This window comes from Aotus nancymaae, unplaced genomic scaffold (genome assembly GCF_030222135.1).
Source record: "Aotus nancymaae isolate 86718 unplaced genomic scaffold, 86718_ANA_hifiasm-v0.15.2.pri h1tg000010l, whole genome shotgun sequence".
Classification (NCBI taxonomy): Eukaryota; Metazoa; Chordata; class Mammalia; order Primates; family Aotidae; genus Aotus; species Aotus nancymaae.
The window spans coordinates 4,043,700-4,061,092 of record NW_026988421.1 but is presented as its reverse complement, the minus strand read 5'-3'; the positions used below and the strand labels follow the sequence as shown (position 1 = coordinate 4,061,092).

The window sequence follows — 17,393 nt, the reverse complement described above, 5'->3', positions numbered from 1 at the left end:
CATTTATCCAACAGCAGTGTTAGGATACCCTAAAGTTTGTATGTACTAGTAAGAAATTTTATTTATGTTAATTTTCATGTATTATTAATGAAGTCAATTCATTTCATGTTTCTAGATTTCTAAAAATTAACCTTCTAACCTTTTCACATTCTCTAAAACTTTGAGTAGGTCTATTATCATTTGAACTTTCTGGCTATTTGAATTACAGTAAAGTAAAAATAGTTTAATGCTTTTCCCTTCATCTTTACCAAGGAATTAATAAAACCTATCTATGAATTAAACACTGAAACTATTTATGAAGCCATGAATTAAAATTAAGCTTCCAATATATTGTTTATTTATACCAACTGTCTATAATTATTTCTGTAGTCGGATGAAAAATTTAAAAATAATTTTAATCAATTTCTGTGCATTCTAAATTGTGTAAACTTTTTTTATCATGGAAAAGCTTTTAAATGTTTTTATATTAGGATGTTACTTTGTTTTAGATCCCAATTTATAAATAAATAAACTAAGTGTAGTAGTCATTATGCTTTTAAAACTAAATGTTTTGGGGGAATCTTATTAGGAAATGTTAAAAAATATTTTAAAATCATGTGTCCATTGATACTATTCTTATATATTGTTTATACTCTTTTTCTATAAGGATTTTTACAATATTTATTGAAAATTTAAGACTGCTTCCTATTTGAAAAACTATTTGTAAAATTTTGATTTTCAGTGTAAGAACTCTAGTTTTAGAAAATCAACTGAAATGAATAAAAGTGTCTGAGATGCTTTTCAGTAACAAATACTGTTTCACGCCTTTTACAAAAATTGTTGTAAAATACACATAACATAATATTTACCTAATCATCTTATTTTATTCTTTGAGACAAGATTTCACTCTTGTCGCCCAGGCTCGAGTGCAGTAACACGATCTCGGTTCACTGCAACCTTGCTTCCTGCACTCGAGTGATTCTCCTGCCTCAGCCTCCCGAGTAGTTAGGACTACAGGCATATGCCATCCTACCTGGCTAATTTTTGTATTTTTTTGTAGAGGCGGGATTTTACCTTGTTGTCCAGGCCGGTCTCAAACTCCTGAGCTGAAGTGATCCTCCCACCTTGGCCTCCCAAAGTGCTGGGATTCCAGGTGTGAGCAACCACACCTGGCCCTACCTAAGTGCAGTGTTTAAAGTGCAGTGCTGAGAAAATCATCGCCACTATCCATCAGAGGATGTTTTTGGTGTCATGCCTTTTTGAAAATCTTTTTTGTGTCTCTGTTGTGCTGTAATGAAAATCTCTTCAATTTTATTGTTTAACGTTGGGGAAGCTAGTGTTTCGTCTAAGTCCTGGTTTCCTCCTCCATTAAATAGGATAATACTGCCTCATAGTGTTGCCGTGAAGGCTATATTAGATAATGCATTTCACCTGCTTAGAACAACGTCTGCACTTTGAAAGTGCTTCTTAAAGTGCTCCGCCTTGACTCTCAGAGGGATATTTTGTCAGCACATTTACTGATTCGTAAATGTTTTACAGGCCTGGCGAGGTGGCTCACACCTGTAATCCTTTGGGAGGCTGAATGGGGTGGATTGCCTGAGTTCAGGAGTTCAAGACCAGCCTGGGCAGACAGTGAAACCCTGTCTCTACTAAAATACAAGAAATTAGCCAGACGAGGCAGTGTGCACCTATAATCCCACCTACTTGGGAGGCCGAGACAGGAGAATCGCTTAAACCTGAAAGGCGGAGGTTTCAGTGAGCCAAGATTGAGCCATTGTACTCCAACATGGGTGACAGAGTGAGACTCCATCTCAAAAAGAAAAAAACGTTTTACAGATATTTATATACTGATAGATGGAAATCAAATAAAAGTAACTTACCTCTGTATTTCCTTAGCAGTTACGATTTGAGATATTGTAATTCCCTGACCTTACTTGTGCGTACTTGCATTGTGAATAGGAAGCTGACGAAAGTGTTGAAGAACTACGTGGACAATGCTGAGAAGCCGGGAGTCAACGAGCAGCTGTACAAAGCCATGAAAGCACTGGAGTCCATCTTCAAGTTCATCGTGCGCTCCAGGATCCTGTTCAATCAGTACGTACCTACCCGCTGTGCTGGCTCTCAGAGGACTGGCAGGAAATCCTTCACTTCTTCCCTTCCCCTTCTCTCGTCCCCTTATTCCTTCCTTTCTTCTTTCCACTTTTCCCCCTTGCTTTCTAGGCTGAGAGAGCACTAGTTGATAGCGATGCTGGGTTGGGCTGCCCACTCTTTCCTTACCTGCACAGGTCCACGCAGGTGCTGAGCGGGAGCCCCGTTGCTGGTCTAAGATGTGTGCCTGTGCGTCAAGCCTTGGCTTCTGGAAGCATTCGTGATGGCTCGGGTGCATTCCTGGGTGTCTTTATATCTTTATATACAGGATATCTGTATTTGGCAAAAAGCCCCAAAAGAACAAATAAAAGTAAACAACAATGAAAAGGCAAAACCAAGTGAAATTGCCTCACCTGGGAAGACTCTGGGATTTACTCCTCCTCTTTTCCTTGGTAGAGTGATGCTTCATTTCCGGAGAAGTCTTACTATGTAGGATATTTCCGTGAGAAAGGATACTCAGGTGATTTAGCCTAGTGACATTTTTCACATACTATGTGGATAAGTTTATGAATTGTTTTTTAGCTTTACAGTAAATCGAGGGGCTAAAGGGGAACAAAAAGAATATAAATGTATTTATTACCATTGAACTGTATATTTAAAAATGGCAAAGATGGTGAATTACATATGTATATTTTACCTCAATAAAATAAAAGGTAAATTGGGATATTTATGGCTTAATTTATACAGAGCTTTAATATTGTATAGACACATGCAGGTTGAGAGCTGTGCTAAAATGAAAGGGCTTTCTAAGTTGGCCCACGTCTCTTCACCGTATGACTCAAAGGATGTGAAAAGCAAGCGTATTGAGGGTGGGGTGTGGAATTTCACTCACTCTGCCTGCTTTTTTGGGGAGTGGCTACTTTGTGGGTGACCTGCCATGAGTGATGCTGACCGATGTTGCTGGTTCTACGTTGTCATTGTTCTTGTAGTCAGTTCCACACACAGATGGGATTTATGAACCTGTGTCCCTCTGAAGTAGAGAATACATTTGCCTTTGAAAAGCATGGTGCTCTTGTAAACTGTTAGCGACAATCAGGAATTGTAAATGTGGGCCCACATCAGTGCCTTCCTGTTTCTTCTTCACTGTATTTCCATTTGTCTGAAGCAGTCCTGTCCAGAAGGACCCAGCAGAAGGGGGAAGAATTCAGAATCTAACCACATGTGTACCATAATAGAAATAAGGACAAAGCAACACGCTATTGACTGTGTGTTGACCTATTAAAGTCATAAGCAGGATGGTAGCCACCAGTGATGTGTTACTGGTCAGAGACAGGAGTGTGCTTGTGTTCACTCTGGGTGCCCATGATTACAATCACAGTCCTTGTGCTGCCATTTTCATACAAAGACAGCATGTTTCAGGGCATCATGGTTTTATCCTTGGCTTAGATATTAAAGGCACACCCTTTTATCTTGCTTATTATGGATATGCATGACCTTTGGTGTGGATTGAAGTTTTCTCTCAAGGGTCTAAGTTGTCAGTTATTTTCTCGTCGTTAGAGTGAAACACAGCATGGTAAGCTAGGTTATGTGTTCTTGTATTTTAATTCTATTTTAGTATGAAAATGAACTTCCTGGCACCCTCTGCCTTGCTTTTCTGTTTTCCCCCACTGATTTTTAAATCTCTGATTACACTAAACTAAAGTACTAGGGTGGGAGGATGAACTTGAAAGGTGTTACAGAGTTTGTCGTGTTTTATTTGAAAAATGTTAATCTTGTGCGGTTTGTGATCAATATGACATTGACTCAGGTGTTTGATGATCTGCATGTTCTCTCCAGATACACTGCTGACTTTCCCCTTCATTCAGAGGTTTGTAATTAAAAGGATCGTGCATTGATAGTCACGGTGTTTCTACTACCATAGTAAATGCTGTAGTCTTTTTTTTTTTTTGAGACGGAGTTTCGCTCTTGTTACCCAGGCTGGAGTGCAATGGCGCGATCTCGGCTCACCGCAACCTCTGCCTCCTGGGTTCAGGCAATTCTCCTGCCTCAGCCTCCTGAGTAGCTGGGATTACAGACACGCGCCACCGTGCCCAGCTAATGTTTTTTTGTATTAGTAGAGACGGGGTTTCACCGTGTTGACCAGGATGGTCTCGATCTCTTGACCTCGTGATCCACCCGCTTCGGCCTCCCAATGTGATGCTGTAGTCTTTTACACAATAATGCCGCTTTAGAAAAGGTTGAGTTACCCAGGTAGACCAGTAGAAAATTATTTCTCTGCCTCTTTCTTTAATCTCTTTCAATTTCAAAATACAAATGGCACAAAATCTTAGATCTATGGTCCATATTTTTTTTTTTTAGTTTGATCAATCTAATAGTGCTGGGAATATGATTGGCTGTATGTCATAGAAAAACCCCATTTACGTGACTTAACCATGTGAAGGTCACTTTGTTTTTAAATTACATAGTGTGGGGACCGGAGGAAGAGTTCCAAGTTCATGCGTTGCATGAGGACTCAGTGTCTTGATGTCCTTGGCTCCTTTTATCTCTCCACAGCACCATCCTTAGTGGGGTCTCTTTACCTCCTAATCCTAAGATGGCTCCTGCCCCTCCCAGCATCAGCTCTGCTTTCCAGGTGGAGGACAGGGGAAGACAAAGGGGAACAGCTTTCCCCCTTCCCTAGAAAGTGTTGTATGCTGTCGTCGTCTTTGCCAGAACCATGTCACACCACCACCCTACCTGCAAGGAGGCTAGAAAGGATTTTTAGATGGGCTTATTGATGCTTTTTACAAAACCAGAGTGATTTTAATAAAGGAGTTAGTGAGAAATAGATAATGGATGGGCAATTAACATTCTCCTCCTCGTACCTTCAACCCAAAAGGCCTGTTCCCTGAGAGCTTTCCTAACTCATTCTGAGATACTAGATCCTACTTAACTAGGCTTTGCAGAGCCTTTCTTCCCCATTAGTTTGGGAGTCAATCTCTGAGTCTTCTGTCACCAGTATCTCTTTGGCTTTAAGTATCTCTTTAGGCCCTAAGTGATCCACTGACATGGGTTAGTCCTACCGGCTTACCTAGAAATGGACTGAAATACTCAGCTGACCCTCGTGTTTGAGACAGGAAGTGTCTGTGCTAAAGTCCTCTGAATGCTTGCATTCTGGTGCTCAGCAACATGGCACAGACCATGATCCCTCTGCTGCCTTTATCCTGGTGTGGACCAGCAGGAGCCAGGCATGGTCACAAACTGAGTTTCTTTGCTGGGATAACTTGTTTGTCAGAAGAGTTGAGACTGTCGAGGACACAATGTGGTCACAAGACAAGTCGTAGCCATTGCTACAACTCAGTGAGGCTCCCTAAGCCTCTAAGGCCATTGTCTGAGCATTCCTGACTTTAGCTAACCAAGCACTGCAGTGATTCTGGAGATACTGACGCTGCTGCTGCTGCTGTTCCTGATAATAATGATGATGATGATTATTTGAGACAGGACCTCCCTCTGTCACTCAGGCTAGAGTGCTGTGATGCAGCATAGGTCACTGCAGCCTCAAACCCCTGGGCTCAAGCCAGCCTCCTGCCTTAGTCTCCCAAGTAGCTAGGACTATGAGCAGGCGCCAGCATGCCTGACTAATTGTAGAGACATGGTCTCGCTGTGTTGCCCGGGGTGGTCTCAAACTCATGGCCTGAAGCGATCCTTCTGCTGTGGTCTCCCAAAGTTCTGGGATTCCAGGCGTGAGCCCCTGTACCCCACTGATTCTTGGGATGTTGATACTCATGTTCCTTCTCTCCCTCCCTCTTTTCCTCCCTTCTTCCCTAGCTTCTTCCTTTTCTCCTTGCTTCCTTCTTTCCTCTCTCCTTCCCTCCTTTTTTCTATCCTTTGTCCCTTCCTTCCTTCCATAAATACTTAATGAGCATTTGAGCCCCACGTGTATCCCCAGATTTTCATAGTTTGACTTTATTTTTTTCTCTGAATGTTTCCTGAATGTGGATCCTGGCTGCCTACCCTGATTCCTGAGGGGATAGAAGGACATAACATTCTTCACGATGTGGAACACCTAGCCACATTGTGCAGAGACAACAAATACTTTGTCAATTCAAATCTGTATTCTGAAATGACTGGGAAGCTATTTCATAGATTCTGTGAGAGGAAAAAACCCATGCCCTTAGAATCTTGGACAGTCTCGGCAGACGTCTTCTAGTAACCCCTCCCCTTCTGTCCTCCTCACCCCAGCTCCCCATCATCCCACCACAACGTGTCAGTCGCTACCTCATCTGTGCTACCACACGTCTGAATTGTAGATGAAATCATTTTCCTAGTTTATATAGTCTACTTAAAGGAAAAAGAGCCCCACGTCCCACGCAGATGTCTAGGACGTTTGATTCGTGACAAGCTCCAGGCGTGTCTCCTGTGTGGTGCTGTCAGAGGTGGGGAATCAAACAGACTGGGACTCTCATCTTCTTACCTGCAGCACTTTGTTACCTTGAGAGAAAAACAGTTGTGCTTACAACTGGAATTCATAAGCGTGCTTTCCTTTTTGCAGTTGGGATAAACTTTTGAGATCTTATTTTTTTTTTTGCTTTCAAAATGGTCTGCTGTGTTTTCCTATAATGCAATAGCTTTGTTAAATTCCAGGATAATTGACAGTAATTATTCTTCCAAAGAGCAAGGAGGTGAAACTTTGGAGATGAAGATATTGAAGCTTATATTGTTAACTTACTATCTTGCTTGCTATGCAATCTCATATTTTTTGTTTTGTTTAGAAAGCTCATTTTGTTTTGAAATGAGAACAGCAGTTTAAAAGCTGTGGCCCAAGACGTTTGGTTCCTGGGGAACCCGCTGAAAGATTCCTGACAGCCAGGAGCACTTCTCCACTGGTTTTTGTTTGTCTGTTTTCTGTGTGGGCGGATCACATTAACTAGAAAGCCAGAAAACAGATATCCTGCATCAGACCTTCAGAATCAAATTACTAAATCTGGTTATTGCCTGCCTCTTTTTCTGGGTTTCCTGTGCTTTGTAGAGTTTTGCCTGTCATCTGGTGTTAGCTTTGTAAATAATTAGTTATTGATCATGAATAAGTTGTAGAGACCTTCTTGCTATCATTCCCTGGGTCACAAAATAGAATGTAGTTAATAGACAAAGATCCTGTCATTCCTTGTTAATTAATGAATGCTTATTTAAGCAAAGCAAGGAACGAGCAGGTCTTATTCATCTGTTTATTTATCGGTATGTTTGTGAGTTGTTTCTTTCTCAGTTATTTTAATCCACCTCAGGGTGCATCGAAAAAGTGACTCTTCTTGGTTTGTATGAGAAAACAAAAAGGGAAGATTCTAGAGACTTCCACAGTGATCTTTTGCTACAGAAAGATGCTTCAAAAGGATCACTGCAAAATGCTAACAACCATTTATATGTTATAAACATGTCGGTTGGCACAAGAGTAATGTTTTACATTTTTATTCATGAGAGGTTCCGGTAGAGTTTAAAAAATGTTAAAGATTCACTAATTATGATTTATAGATTTTGAAGCTGTGTTATTGGGGGCATATAGCTTTATAATCATGATGTCTTTCTTGTGGATTTATTCCTTAATCAATATGAAAAGTTTCTCTTAATCTTTTAGCTAGTGTTTGCATGGAATACCTATTTCCATTCTTTCATTTTCATACTTTCTGTGTCTTTATACTTAAGATGTGCTGCCTCTTATTAGCAACATAGAGTTGTATTTTTCTTTCATCCAGTCTGACAGTCTTCCTAATTGAGCATTTTATCCATGTATATATAATGTAGTTAAGTAATATGTTAGATTTATATCTACTATTTTTGCATTAATTTTCCCTTCCCCATCTGTATTACATTCCCCACTTTCCTCCTCTTTTGCCTTCTTTTTTTTTTTTTTGAGACGGAGTTTCGCTCTCGTTACCCAGGCTGGAGTGCAATGGCGCAATCTCGGCTCACTGCAACCTCCGCCTCCTGGGCTCAGGCAATTCGCCTGCCTCAGCCTCCTGGGTAGCTGGGATTACAGGCACGCGCCGCCATGCCCAGCTAATTTTTTGTATTAGTAGAGACGGGGTTTCACCATGTTGACCAGGATGGTCTTGATCTCTTGACCTCGTGATCCACCTGCCTCGGCCTCTTGCCTTCTTTTATACCAGTTACACTTTTAAAAATAATCCCATTTTCTGATTTCTTAACATATTCGTTGAATATTCTTTTACTGTTATTTTTAACAATTATCCTCGAGATGGTAATATGCAAGTTGCACTTTATTTATAGAGTATTTCAAATGGTTACTCTCACCAATCCACTGATAATGCTAGACATGGTTAAAAAGATAGCACATTGAAACTGCCATTTTCTCCTCCCCTATTTTATGTTATTATTGTCTGTATTTCAATTCTACATGTTTTATACTCCCTAAGACATTGCTGTTATTTTATACAGTTAGTATTCATTTGATGGGTTTTATATTTGTGACTGGTTTTCATCTTTCAATTTCACTTTTCCTTTGAGATCATTTTCTTTCTGTCCAGAGAACTCCCTGTATTATTTTTTTCAGTCTTGGCCAGTTATGGGGCTCTGTTTGTATGAAAATGATTTATTTCATTTTTGTGTTTGACAGATATTTTCACTCACTATAGCATTCTAGATTGGCAGTTATTTTCTTCCTCCATTCTCTTTTGGTTTTCTTCATTTATAGTAAGGCATTAGCTTTCAGACTTACTGTTACATCTTTGAATGTAAATGGTATCTTTGTCTCTCTTGCTGCTCTTAGTGTGTCTCCTTTTCTGTGGTTATTGACAGTCTTACTATGGGTTGCATAGGATTGTTTCTGCTTTTTATTTATCCTGTATTGAATTTTTGGATTGATCTCTTTGATCAGTTTTGGAAGATTTGTGGCCATTGTCTGTTCTAATGGCCCATTATCTTCCTCCTTTCTCCTGGCACTTCAATTGCATGTATATTAGATCTCCTCAATATGCCTGCACATCCCTGGCCCTCTTTTCTCTATTCTCTTCCTTGGTACTTCTGTTTAGTTATTTTTCTGTGGATTGTCTTCCATTTTACTAATTCTGTCTCAAGCTGTGTCTACTCTCTATTTTGTTAATCCATATAATAAATTTTTAATTTTAGAGAGTATATTTTGTAAAGTTTCAATTTCGTTTTTTCATAGATTCATTTCACCACTGAAATTTTTCTCTTATTTTTCATATTTTTATCTTATTTTCTCTGTTCTTAAATATGATGATTATAGTTGTTTTGATGTTCTAGGAAACTGTAATATCTAGATTATCTGTGGGGCTGTTTCTACTCTCTTCTTCCTCTTTCACTTGGACTGTGGTCTGGTTTTCTGCTGAGTTTAGTAATTTTTGTTTGAAGTCAAGACTGTTTGTATGTAAAACTGTAGAAGCTTCAGATGATTTGATCTTCTTCCAGAGATAATTCATCCTGCCTTCTCCTAGACAGATAAAGTGGGGCTGACCACCTTATTTTAATCAGAGACTGTGCTCAGTCAAGGCTACATTGTACCCTTAGTATGCCTCAGTCTACATTTAATGTGCCTCTGGCTTTCTAGGACTTTTATCCAAGAGTTGACTCTGTTACTTGGGGACTCTCTCCCTGGCGTTTTCTAAACTCCAGTCATTTTCTTTAATGACTGATACAAATTCCACTTTGCTTTCTAGAGGTTTTCATTTTGGTTTTTAGTCTTCTACCCCATACAGCTCTAGGAATTACAAATGTCCTGAGGGGAAAAATGATTGCATGCTTGACGCCTCCCCAAGGGTTGCACCAGTCTACCAAATGTTCTTCAAGTCACCTGCAAGCAGAAGTTTGTAACTCCATAATTTTAATTATTTGGTACATCATTTAAGCAAACCCCATTTGAAAACCCTTATTTACAAAACAAGTCCACTAGGTTGCAATTTCCCATTTTACACAGAATTTGTTGCTTTACAGTGGAACTCATTTAAATATCAGACTGCCTCTAGGGTAATTAATTATCGCTTAGCTTACAAAATTTTCCATTGTACACAAGTTTTCAGGTATAGTATATTTTTAGTTAGGCAGCAAACTAATATTAATAAACTCTGTATTAATAAAACATCTGAGTCACAAGATTTAAAAATGCAAATGTGTTGCTTTTTACTAACAGCGACCTGAAGGAACTGCTAATAAATAATTTATAGACGAGACTTATTTTCAGTTAGTAACATATTCCTTATTACCTATTTATTGAGTATGCCCCACCTCTTGAGTACTTTTCAGTTACTGCTGATGCTGAAATGAAGGCATTTGTATAGCACCATTACTTTGAAATAAAAAGTAAAATTACTCTTATAATATCATTTTAAGGGATTAGAAGATCATGGTAAATTTAGGCAATTGAGTGTCTTGATGATTTTCAATTTGTGACATAACGGGTTTACAAACACCGATAGCAGTAGCCTGGCGGCTCACACCTGTAATCCCAGCAATTTGGGAGGCCGAGGCAGGCGGATCGCCTGAGGTCGTCAGGAGTTCGAGACCAGCCTGGCTAATATGGTCAAACTTTGTCTCTACTAAAATACAAAAATTAGCCAGGCATGATGGTGGGCACCTGTAATCTCAGCTGCTTGGGAGGTTGAGGCAGGAGAATTGCTTGAACCCAGTAGGCAGAGGTTGCAGTGAGCCAAGATCATGCCACTGCACTCCAGCCTGGGTGACAAGTGAGACTCTGTCACAAAAATAAATAAATAAAAAATAATAAAAATCAAAACACTGGTAGAACATACAACAGAATCTTAATAGTGTAATGTTTTGGGGGTAGAAATAAATCTGAATTTCCCCATCCTCTTTCCCTCCTTCTCTTCCTCTGCTCCTTCCTCCCTCCCTTTCTGTATATTGTCTGTGTTTTTTAGATTTATAAGATGTATTATGTTACAATGAGAAACGCAGTGAGTGGTAGCATTAAGAGTCAGCCTCTGTATGTGGAGGCAGGCCGCCTTGGCTGAGCGGTCTGCATCAATCTCACTGTGAGGTTACCTTCTTTGCTTCATGGATATTGAGGATGTGGTCTCTCATTCTAACTTGTCATCCAAGTGACTCCTTTTATGGGCTATAGACATAGATTCAAAAGATGTTGAGGCGTTTCTGCCAGGCCCCCACAGTTCTGTGTGTTTCTTTGCAGACTTTATGAAAACAAAGGCGAGGCTGACTTCGTGGAATCTTTGCTGCAGCTCTTCAGGTCCATCAACGACATGGTGAGCAGCATGTCAGACCAGACCGTCCGGGTGAAGGTGAGTGCTGCCTTCTGCTAAGGAGGACTTTCTTTTCTTCATTACCTTTTCTGGAGGTAGGTGTTTGGATTACAGTTAACTAACTTGCCTCAGGTACTATAGTTGTTAATGTCAGAGATCTCAATTTGATTTCAAGAGCTGTGCTTTTTTTTTGAGTCTTAGTCTGTGGCCCAGGCTGGAGTGCAGTGGTGCGATCTCAGCTCACTGCAACCTCTGCCTCCTGGGATCAAGTAACTCTCCTGTCTCAGCCTCCTGAGTTGCTGGAACTACAAGTGCATGCCACCACACCTGGCTAATTTTTTTGTATCTTAGTGGAGACGGAGTTTCACCATATTGGTCGGGCTGATCTCCCACTCCTGACCTCGGGTGATCCACCTGCCTCAGCCTCTCAAACTGCTGGGATTACAGGTTTCAGCCACTGCACCCAGCCTTTTTTTTTTCTTTTCTTTTTAGTTGACACACAGTAATTATACATATTTATGGGATACGTGCTGGTATTTCAATACAGGTACACGGTGTGATCAAATCAGGGTAATTAGTATAGTATCGCCTTGAACATTTTTCATTTCTTTGTGCCATGAATATTCAGAATCCTTTCTGCTAGCTTTTTGAACATATACACCAAATTATTGTTGACTGTCTTCACTCTACATTGCTACAGAACAGTGGACTTTATTCTTCTTATCTAGCTGTAGTTTTGTATCAAAGTGGACTTGAAGATGAAGGGCTTCTGCGGTGGCTGAGCAGGGGGCTGTGGGTCCTGCAAAGCCTGAACTTGAGGGAAAGGCCCTGGAGCCTCTTTTGTAGTGAACATAATCATGCTCTGTGTGCAGTGAAATCCTTTTCTTCCTGCTCCCTAGGTGCTCAGAAATATGTTCATTGCTTCTCTTTGCTCTTTGGCAAGGAGAGATTCTTAATTCACTTTATTTAAATTTGGGGGAGTTGATGACAATCATGTTTTACACCTAATTTCTCCAGCTGTCCATGCCCCGGAAATGGTGCTGAATCTTCATGCTTCAGCGGATCTTTGCCTGTGAACAAGAGCGAGCCGTCCAGTGCTCCTGTCCTTCTGTTCTTCCCCCTTTTGATGACCTGGTCTCAATCTCTTGTCCTTGGGAAGAAAGATGCCTTCCACTCACCGAAGGCCTGACTGTTCTTTAGGATGCTCACTGGTGTGGAAGTGCCTGCGAGCCAAGGAGCGGCAGGAGGATCCCTACACTCTTGGCTGTCCCAGTTATGGTGGTTTTCACTGGGCTGATTTATTGCAGAAAGAGCTGTACAACTTGCAATTTGCTGCCTGCACTAATCCCTTCAAAGAGCAAGAATCTTCCAAATGATTAACTTATGTCTTTCACTCGATTGATCATGGCAGATCCCTCTGTTCTTACTCTTTTAACGTTCCCTTAATGTATAATTTCAGAAAGCATTCTTACAGCTGGTGTCTTAAAAATACGTTGGTCAAGTTGTTCCCAGCCTTAAAGCTTTGCCATATGCCCTGGAACAAAGATGAATGTGTGCTGAGATGTGGCTCCTGGTTGCTGAGATCATGGTAACCGGCATAACTAGACATGAACCAAGTCAGAGCCCACCTGTCAGCTCAGAGGTGGTGCAGCCGTTTGGACTCTTTACTGTAATTTCTTAATTTTTTACATGAGTTTACTATAAAAATAGGTGGTTTATACAGAAAGAAATATATGTGCTGCATAGATTAAAATTTCAGGTTATTTTGGCAACTTGACATTGCCAAAAGCTGCCTTATTGTCTCCAGGGTAAAATCAGCAATGTGTTTGGTACATTTACTACTGAATGCAGTGGCATTTTAGAAAAACAGACGTGTGTAGTGTAAGAATAGATAAAAATTACAGGAAGTTTTGAGCCCAGAAGTAATTTTAGATTGCTAAATATATTCTTAGATTATTAAATTTGATTGGGCTTGATTTGCGTCTTTCTACCTCCCCTGAAGTCAGATTACTTAGTGACGAGGGGCTGGGAAGGCCTTGCTTTAGTGGGTGTTTTATTATAAGACACAAGCGAATTCGGTGACGTTTGTGCATTGATGCAAACCTTACATCTGCAAGACAGACGCACGGCGTTTTATTGGACATGCCCCTCCCTTCTGCTAATTTGGAATAATATTATTTCATAATAGGTACTTCCTTGACGTTGGAAATTTAAAGCTTCCCCTCATGGGAGCCTGGTTTTTGTGTTGTTTTAACCCTTTCAATTTTGCTGTGTCGAAATGGAAATACCATTGTGAACCATCTTGCGTAGACGAAGTATGTTTTCAGACTGTGACATTTAAAGGTTAAACATTGTTTCCTAAAGCGTGGCCCTCGCTGGCAGTGGCAGTTTTGATTTTGGGATTGTCTGTGTGCCGTTGCATCTTTGTGGCATGATTCTTGGTGACGCGATGGCTGAGAAGTTCTCTGTCAAGAGCCCCCACCCCGTTGTCACCTCTTGGTACCAAACCCGCCACGTGCATCCACTTTGCAGATTAGAGTCAACCACGGGGTTTTCACTTCAATGAAAGGGGAGAGCAAGAGGAGCTTCTGAAATCATTTATTGCAGGATAAGTATGGTCTCCAACTAGAATTTTCAATAGTCTGTTTTCATTGATTTAGTGACAAGATTTTTCCTAGGTCATTTAAATGAGAAGACACACATGGAGGACGCTTGGGCCAGTTTTTGTGTTAAGTCAAAGGTCCAGGTAACTCCAGTGAGTGTGTGGACACTGCCTGTCTTCACTGCCCTGCCTGGTGGCCGCCTCCCATCACCCCACCCCCCAGGTGCCCACGGTGTCCAGCTGTTTCAATGCCACTTCACCATCCCTCAGTTAATGACCCTCAGCCTCGGGGCTGCAGCCAAATGCTTTTTGAAAACATTCTATTGTTGTAAAATAACATGAGATTTCCCATTTCTAAGTGTACCATTCGGCAGCAGTAAGTACAATTGCACTGTTGTGCAACCACCATCAGCACCCCTCTTTAGAATGTTGTTCGTCTTTCCAAACTTGATGAAACCCCAGCCCCATCAAACACCAAATTCCTGCAGCCCCTGGCAGCCATGTTCTACTTTCTGTGTCTAAAAATTTAACAGCTCTTGGAACCTCATGGAAGTGAACATGTACAGCATTTGTCCTTTTGTGTCTGGCTTCTTTATTTTTTTTTTGAGACGGGTCTTTCTCTGTCACCAGGCTGGAGTGCAGTGACGTGATCTCAGCTCACTGCAACATCCACCTCCTAGGTTTAAGCGATTCCCCTGCCTCAGCCTCCCAAGTAGCTGGGACTACAGGCGCATGCCACCATGCCTGGATAAATTTTGTATTTTAGTAGAGATGGGTTTTCACCATGTTGGCCAAGATGGTCTCTATTTCCTGACCGCTTGATCTTCCTGCCTTGGGCCTCCCAAAGTGCTGGGATTACAGGTGTGAGCCACCGCACCGGGCCATGTCTGACTTCTTTTACATGGCATCATGTCTGCAGGGTTCCACCAGGTCATAGCATGTGTCATAATCTTCCTTTGTAAGGCTGTCCTTTTCCTGTGTGTCTGTTGCATGTTTTGCCTCCCATCTCATCCGTGGATGGAGGCTCAGGTTGCCCCTACCTCGTGGTAGTTGTGGCTCTTGGCTGCTGTGAACTTGATTGTACAGATGCCTCTTGAAGACCCTATTGTCAGTGCTCCAGAAGCAGAATTGCTGTATCCTGTGGCAGTTGTGCTTGGATTTTTCAAAGGATAACCCCTTTTTCCCCAGCACCCCACCATTCTACTGAAATCCCATTTGAAATTCCATGTTGACTTTCCCTTAGCAGCTCTTTCCTTAGCTCCTCAAGCCCCAAGCATATCCCCTGCTGCACCCCACCTGCCTACCCTGAGTGAGTGATGCTGCTCCATCTGCCGCACTGAAAAGACTTGGGGTCTTCCGGCATCACCTCTCCCTGTCTATTTCCCTCTGAAGAGGAGAAGCCCACTGTGCTGCACAGTGCCGACCTTCCCCCTCCTTGAGTCCCGCTCCACCTTGCTGTTTCCTCGCCATCTCAGACCTTCTGTCTCCACCTTGGACTGCCCTTTCACCAGGACCAGATGTTCTGGAAATTCAACACGTGCCTTCCAGATCCTTCTTTGCCCTCAGCGTCTCTCCCACCTGACAAGAGGATCCTTGGCCCCCGTTGCTGCTGCCCCGGGTCCTGTTCTCTGTTGTGCCCCTAGCAATTGTGGCTGCTGCTCCTCCTGGTTGCCCCAGCAGCCCGCAGCTGCCAGCTGTGGTGTCTCCAGACAGCCTCGGAATTCCCTTCTCCTGTCTTTTCTTCCCTGTGCTCCCGCGGCGGCGATTTCATGAACCACTGGGCTTGCTAAGTCCCCAGTTCTACTTCCTGAAATTAGGGCAGAAGTCTCAGAACCATTTCCTGCACCCTGGTGCTGGACCTGCCCTTTTTGTACTCGGCATCTCTTTTGGTGTTTTCCTAAAACTCCCATCTGGTGATGACTTGCCGTTTCTCAGAAAGTGTGCTGTTCTTCAGCTGCCAGGAGAAATGGGTCAGATTCCAGTGTGTGACATCCAGACAGCTTCACAGGCCACCCACCTGGCTCTACAAGCCTCTTTCACTCTTGGAGACCCAAGTAGAGCTGGTGTCTTCCCCAGGAAACACCAAACATCTGCCTGTTGGGAACCTCCTGAAGGTCAGCTCTCCCAGTCAGTGGTTGATAGAAATAGCATGAGTGCCTAGTGCCGGAATAACTGGAGTTGATACTGATTGATCACCTGATTCTCAACTGATTTGGGCTTTACAATAGCCGTATTAAATAGATACTTTGATTACTTTCTGATGAAGACACTGAGGCCTAGAGACCGTCATTAATCTACCCAAGGCCACGGAGCTAGGAGAGAGTAGTGCACTGGTTTAAACCCTGGTTGGCCAGTTCCAGAACCACTCTCTTTCCCATTTGACTCCCAGAGACAGTGTTGCTAAGTCCTGGCTATCCATGGTGTTTGGAAGCAGGGCCCATGCCTGCCATCCACATCAATGGAGAACAGCCTGGAGGCTTTGGGCTGGAAAGATACAGACAGCATCCCTGGTGGAGCTTTCCATCTACGTGGGCTTGCATAAAGCAACTTAGAAAATTTGGTGAAATGCTGCAAGAGTTGGGTGAGTCTGAAGGGGAAGGGAGGAGGGAGAGTTAGAAGGGGATGGTCACAAAGGCTTGTGGGAGGAGACCTTGGCGATGGCCCCACTGTGTCAGCAGCAGGTGGCTGTTTCTTGGCCGCTCATGGATCGCAGTGCTGGATTGGGGCATTTGGGGCTTTGCAGTCGGTTCTCACAGGTATTGACATCTTTTCAAGTCCACAAATATTACTACCTTCCTTGGCATGTCCTGGGAAAAGACAACTCCATGCAGGACCTTGGCATAGTCTGTTCCATCTGGGGCTGAGAAATCCAGAATTTTCTATAGAAGCCAACTTTGACCATGATCCACAGTAGGAAATTGATGCTTACTTGGTTCGTGTGTGTGTGTGTGTGTGTGTGTGTGCATTGTATGTGTGTGTGTGCATTGTATGTATGTGTGTGTGTGTGTGTGTGTGTGCATTGTATGTGTGTGTGTGCATTGTATGTATGTGTGTGTGTGTGTGTGTTGTGCGTATGAAGCTGGAAAATGCTCATGAAGAAGTTCTACACTGATTCCCTATGATGTATTCTGGCATTTTCTATTCTAGTCTCCTTTAGTCTATTCTAGACTAATGTATTTCAGTTAAACAAAAAATTGCTGGTTGACAGGCACTAAATTTATTTCATGAGCTCTAATGGGTCTCAACCTGCACTGGAAAAACACCACTCTTTATATGTCTCAGGACTCTGTCCCTGTGTCTCCTGCTTAGTTTATTATGGAAATATTATTGTTAGCGTTCTGCTTTTCTTCCATTGTGGTGTACAGCGCCAGGCCTCTGGCGCTCAGGCAACTTTCCCGACTGGCGTGCGGATTGGACTAGGGTGAAGATTAATTGAATTTGAGGCCCCCTAAACGGAGGTTGGCACACAGATGCATGAGGGTTTGTCTTCCTTCTGGGGC

The 17,393-nt window shown here is 42.2% G+C and overlaps 1 protein-coding gene across 3 annotated transcripts in view; it reads left to right on the top strand.

Annotated features, from left to right (window-relative positions):
• Positions 1-17,393, top strand: part of DOCK1 (dedicator of cytokinesis 1) — a 543,465-nt gene that overhangs the window by 138,273 nt on the left and 387,799 nt on the right. For all 3 annotated transcript variants that reach the window (XM_021671705.2, XM_021671704.2, XM_064373739.1), the window contains exons 22-23: positions 1,939-2,073; positions 11,222-11,330. In XM_021671705.2, the coding sequence (XP_021527380.2) occupies positions 1,939-2,073; positions 11,222-11,330 (244 nt within the window). The remainder of the gene's footprint in view (positions 1-1,938; positions 2,074-11,221; positions 11,331-17,393) is intronic.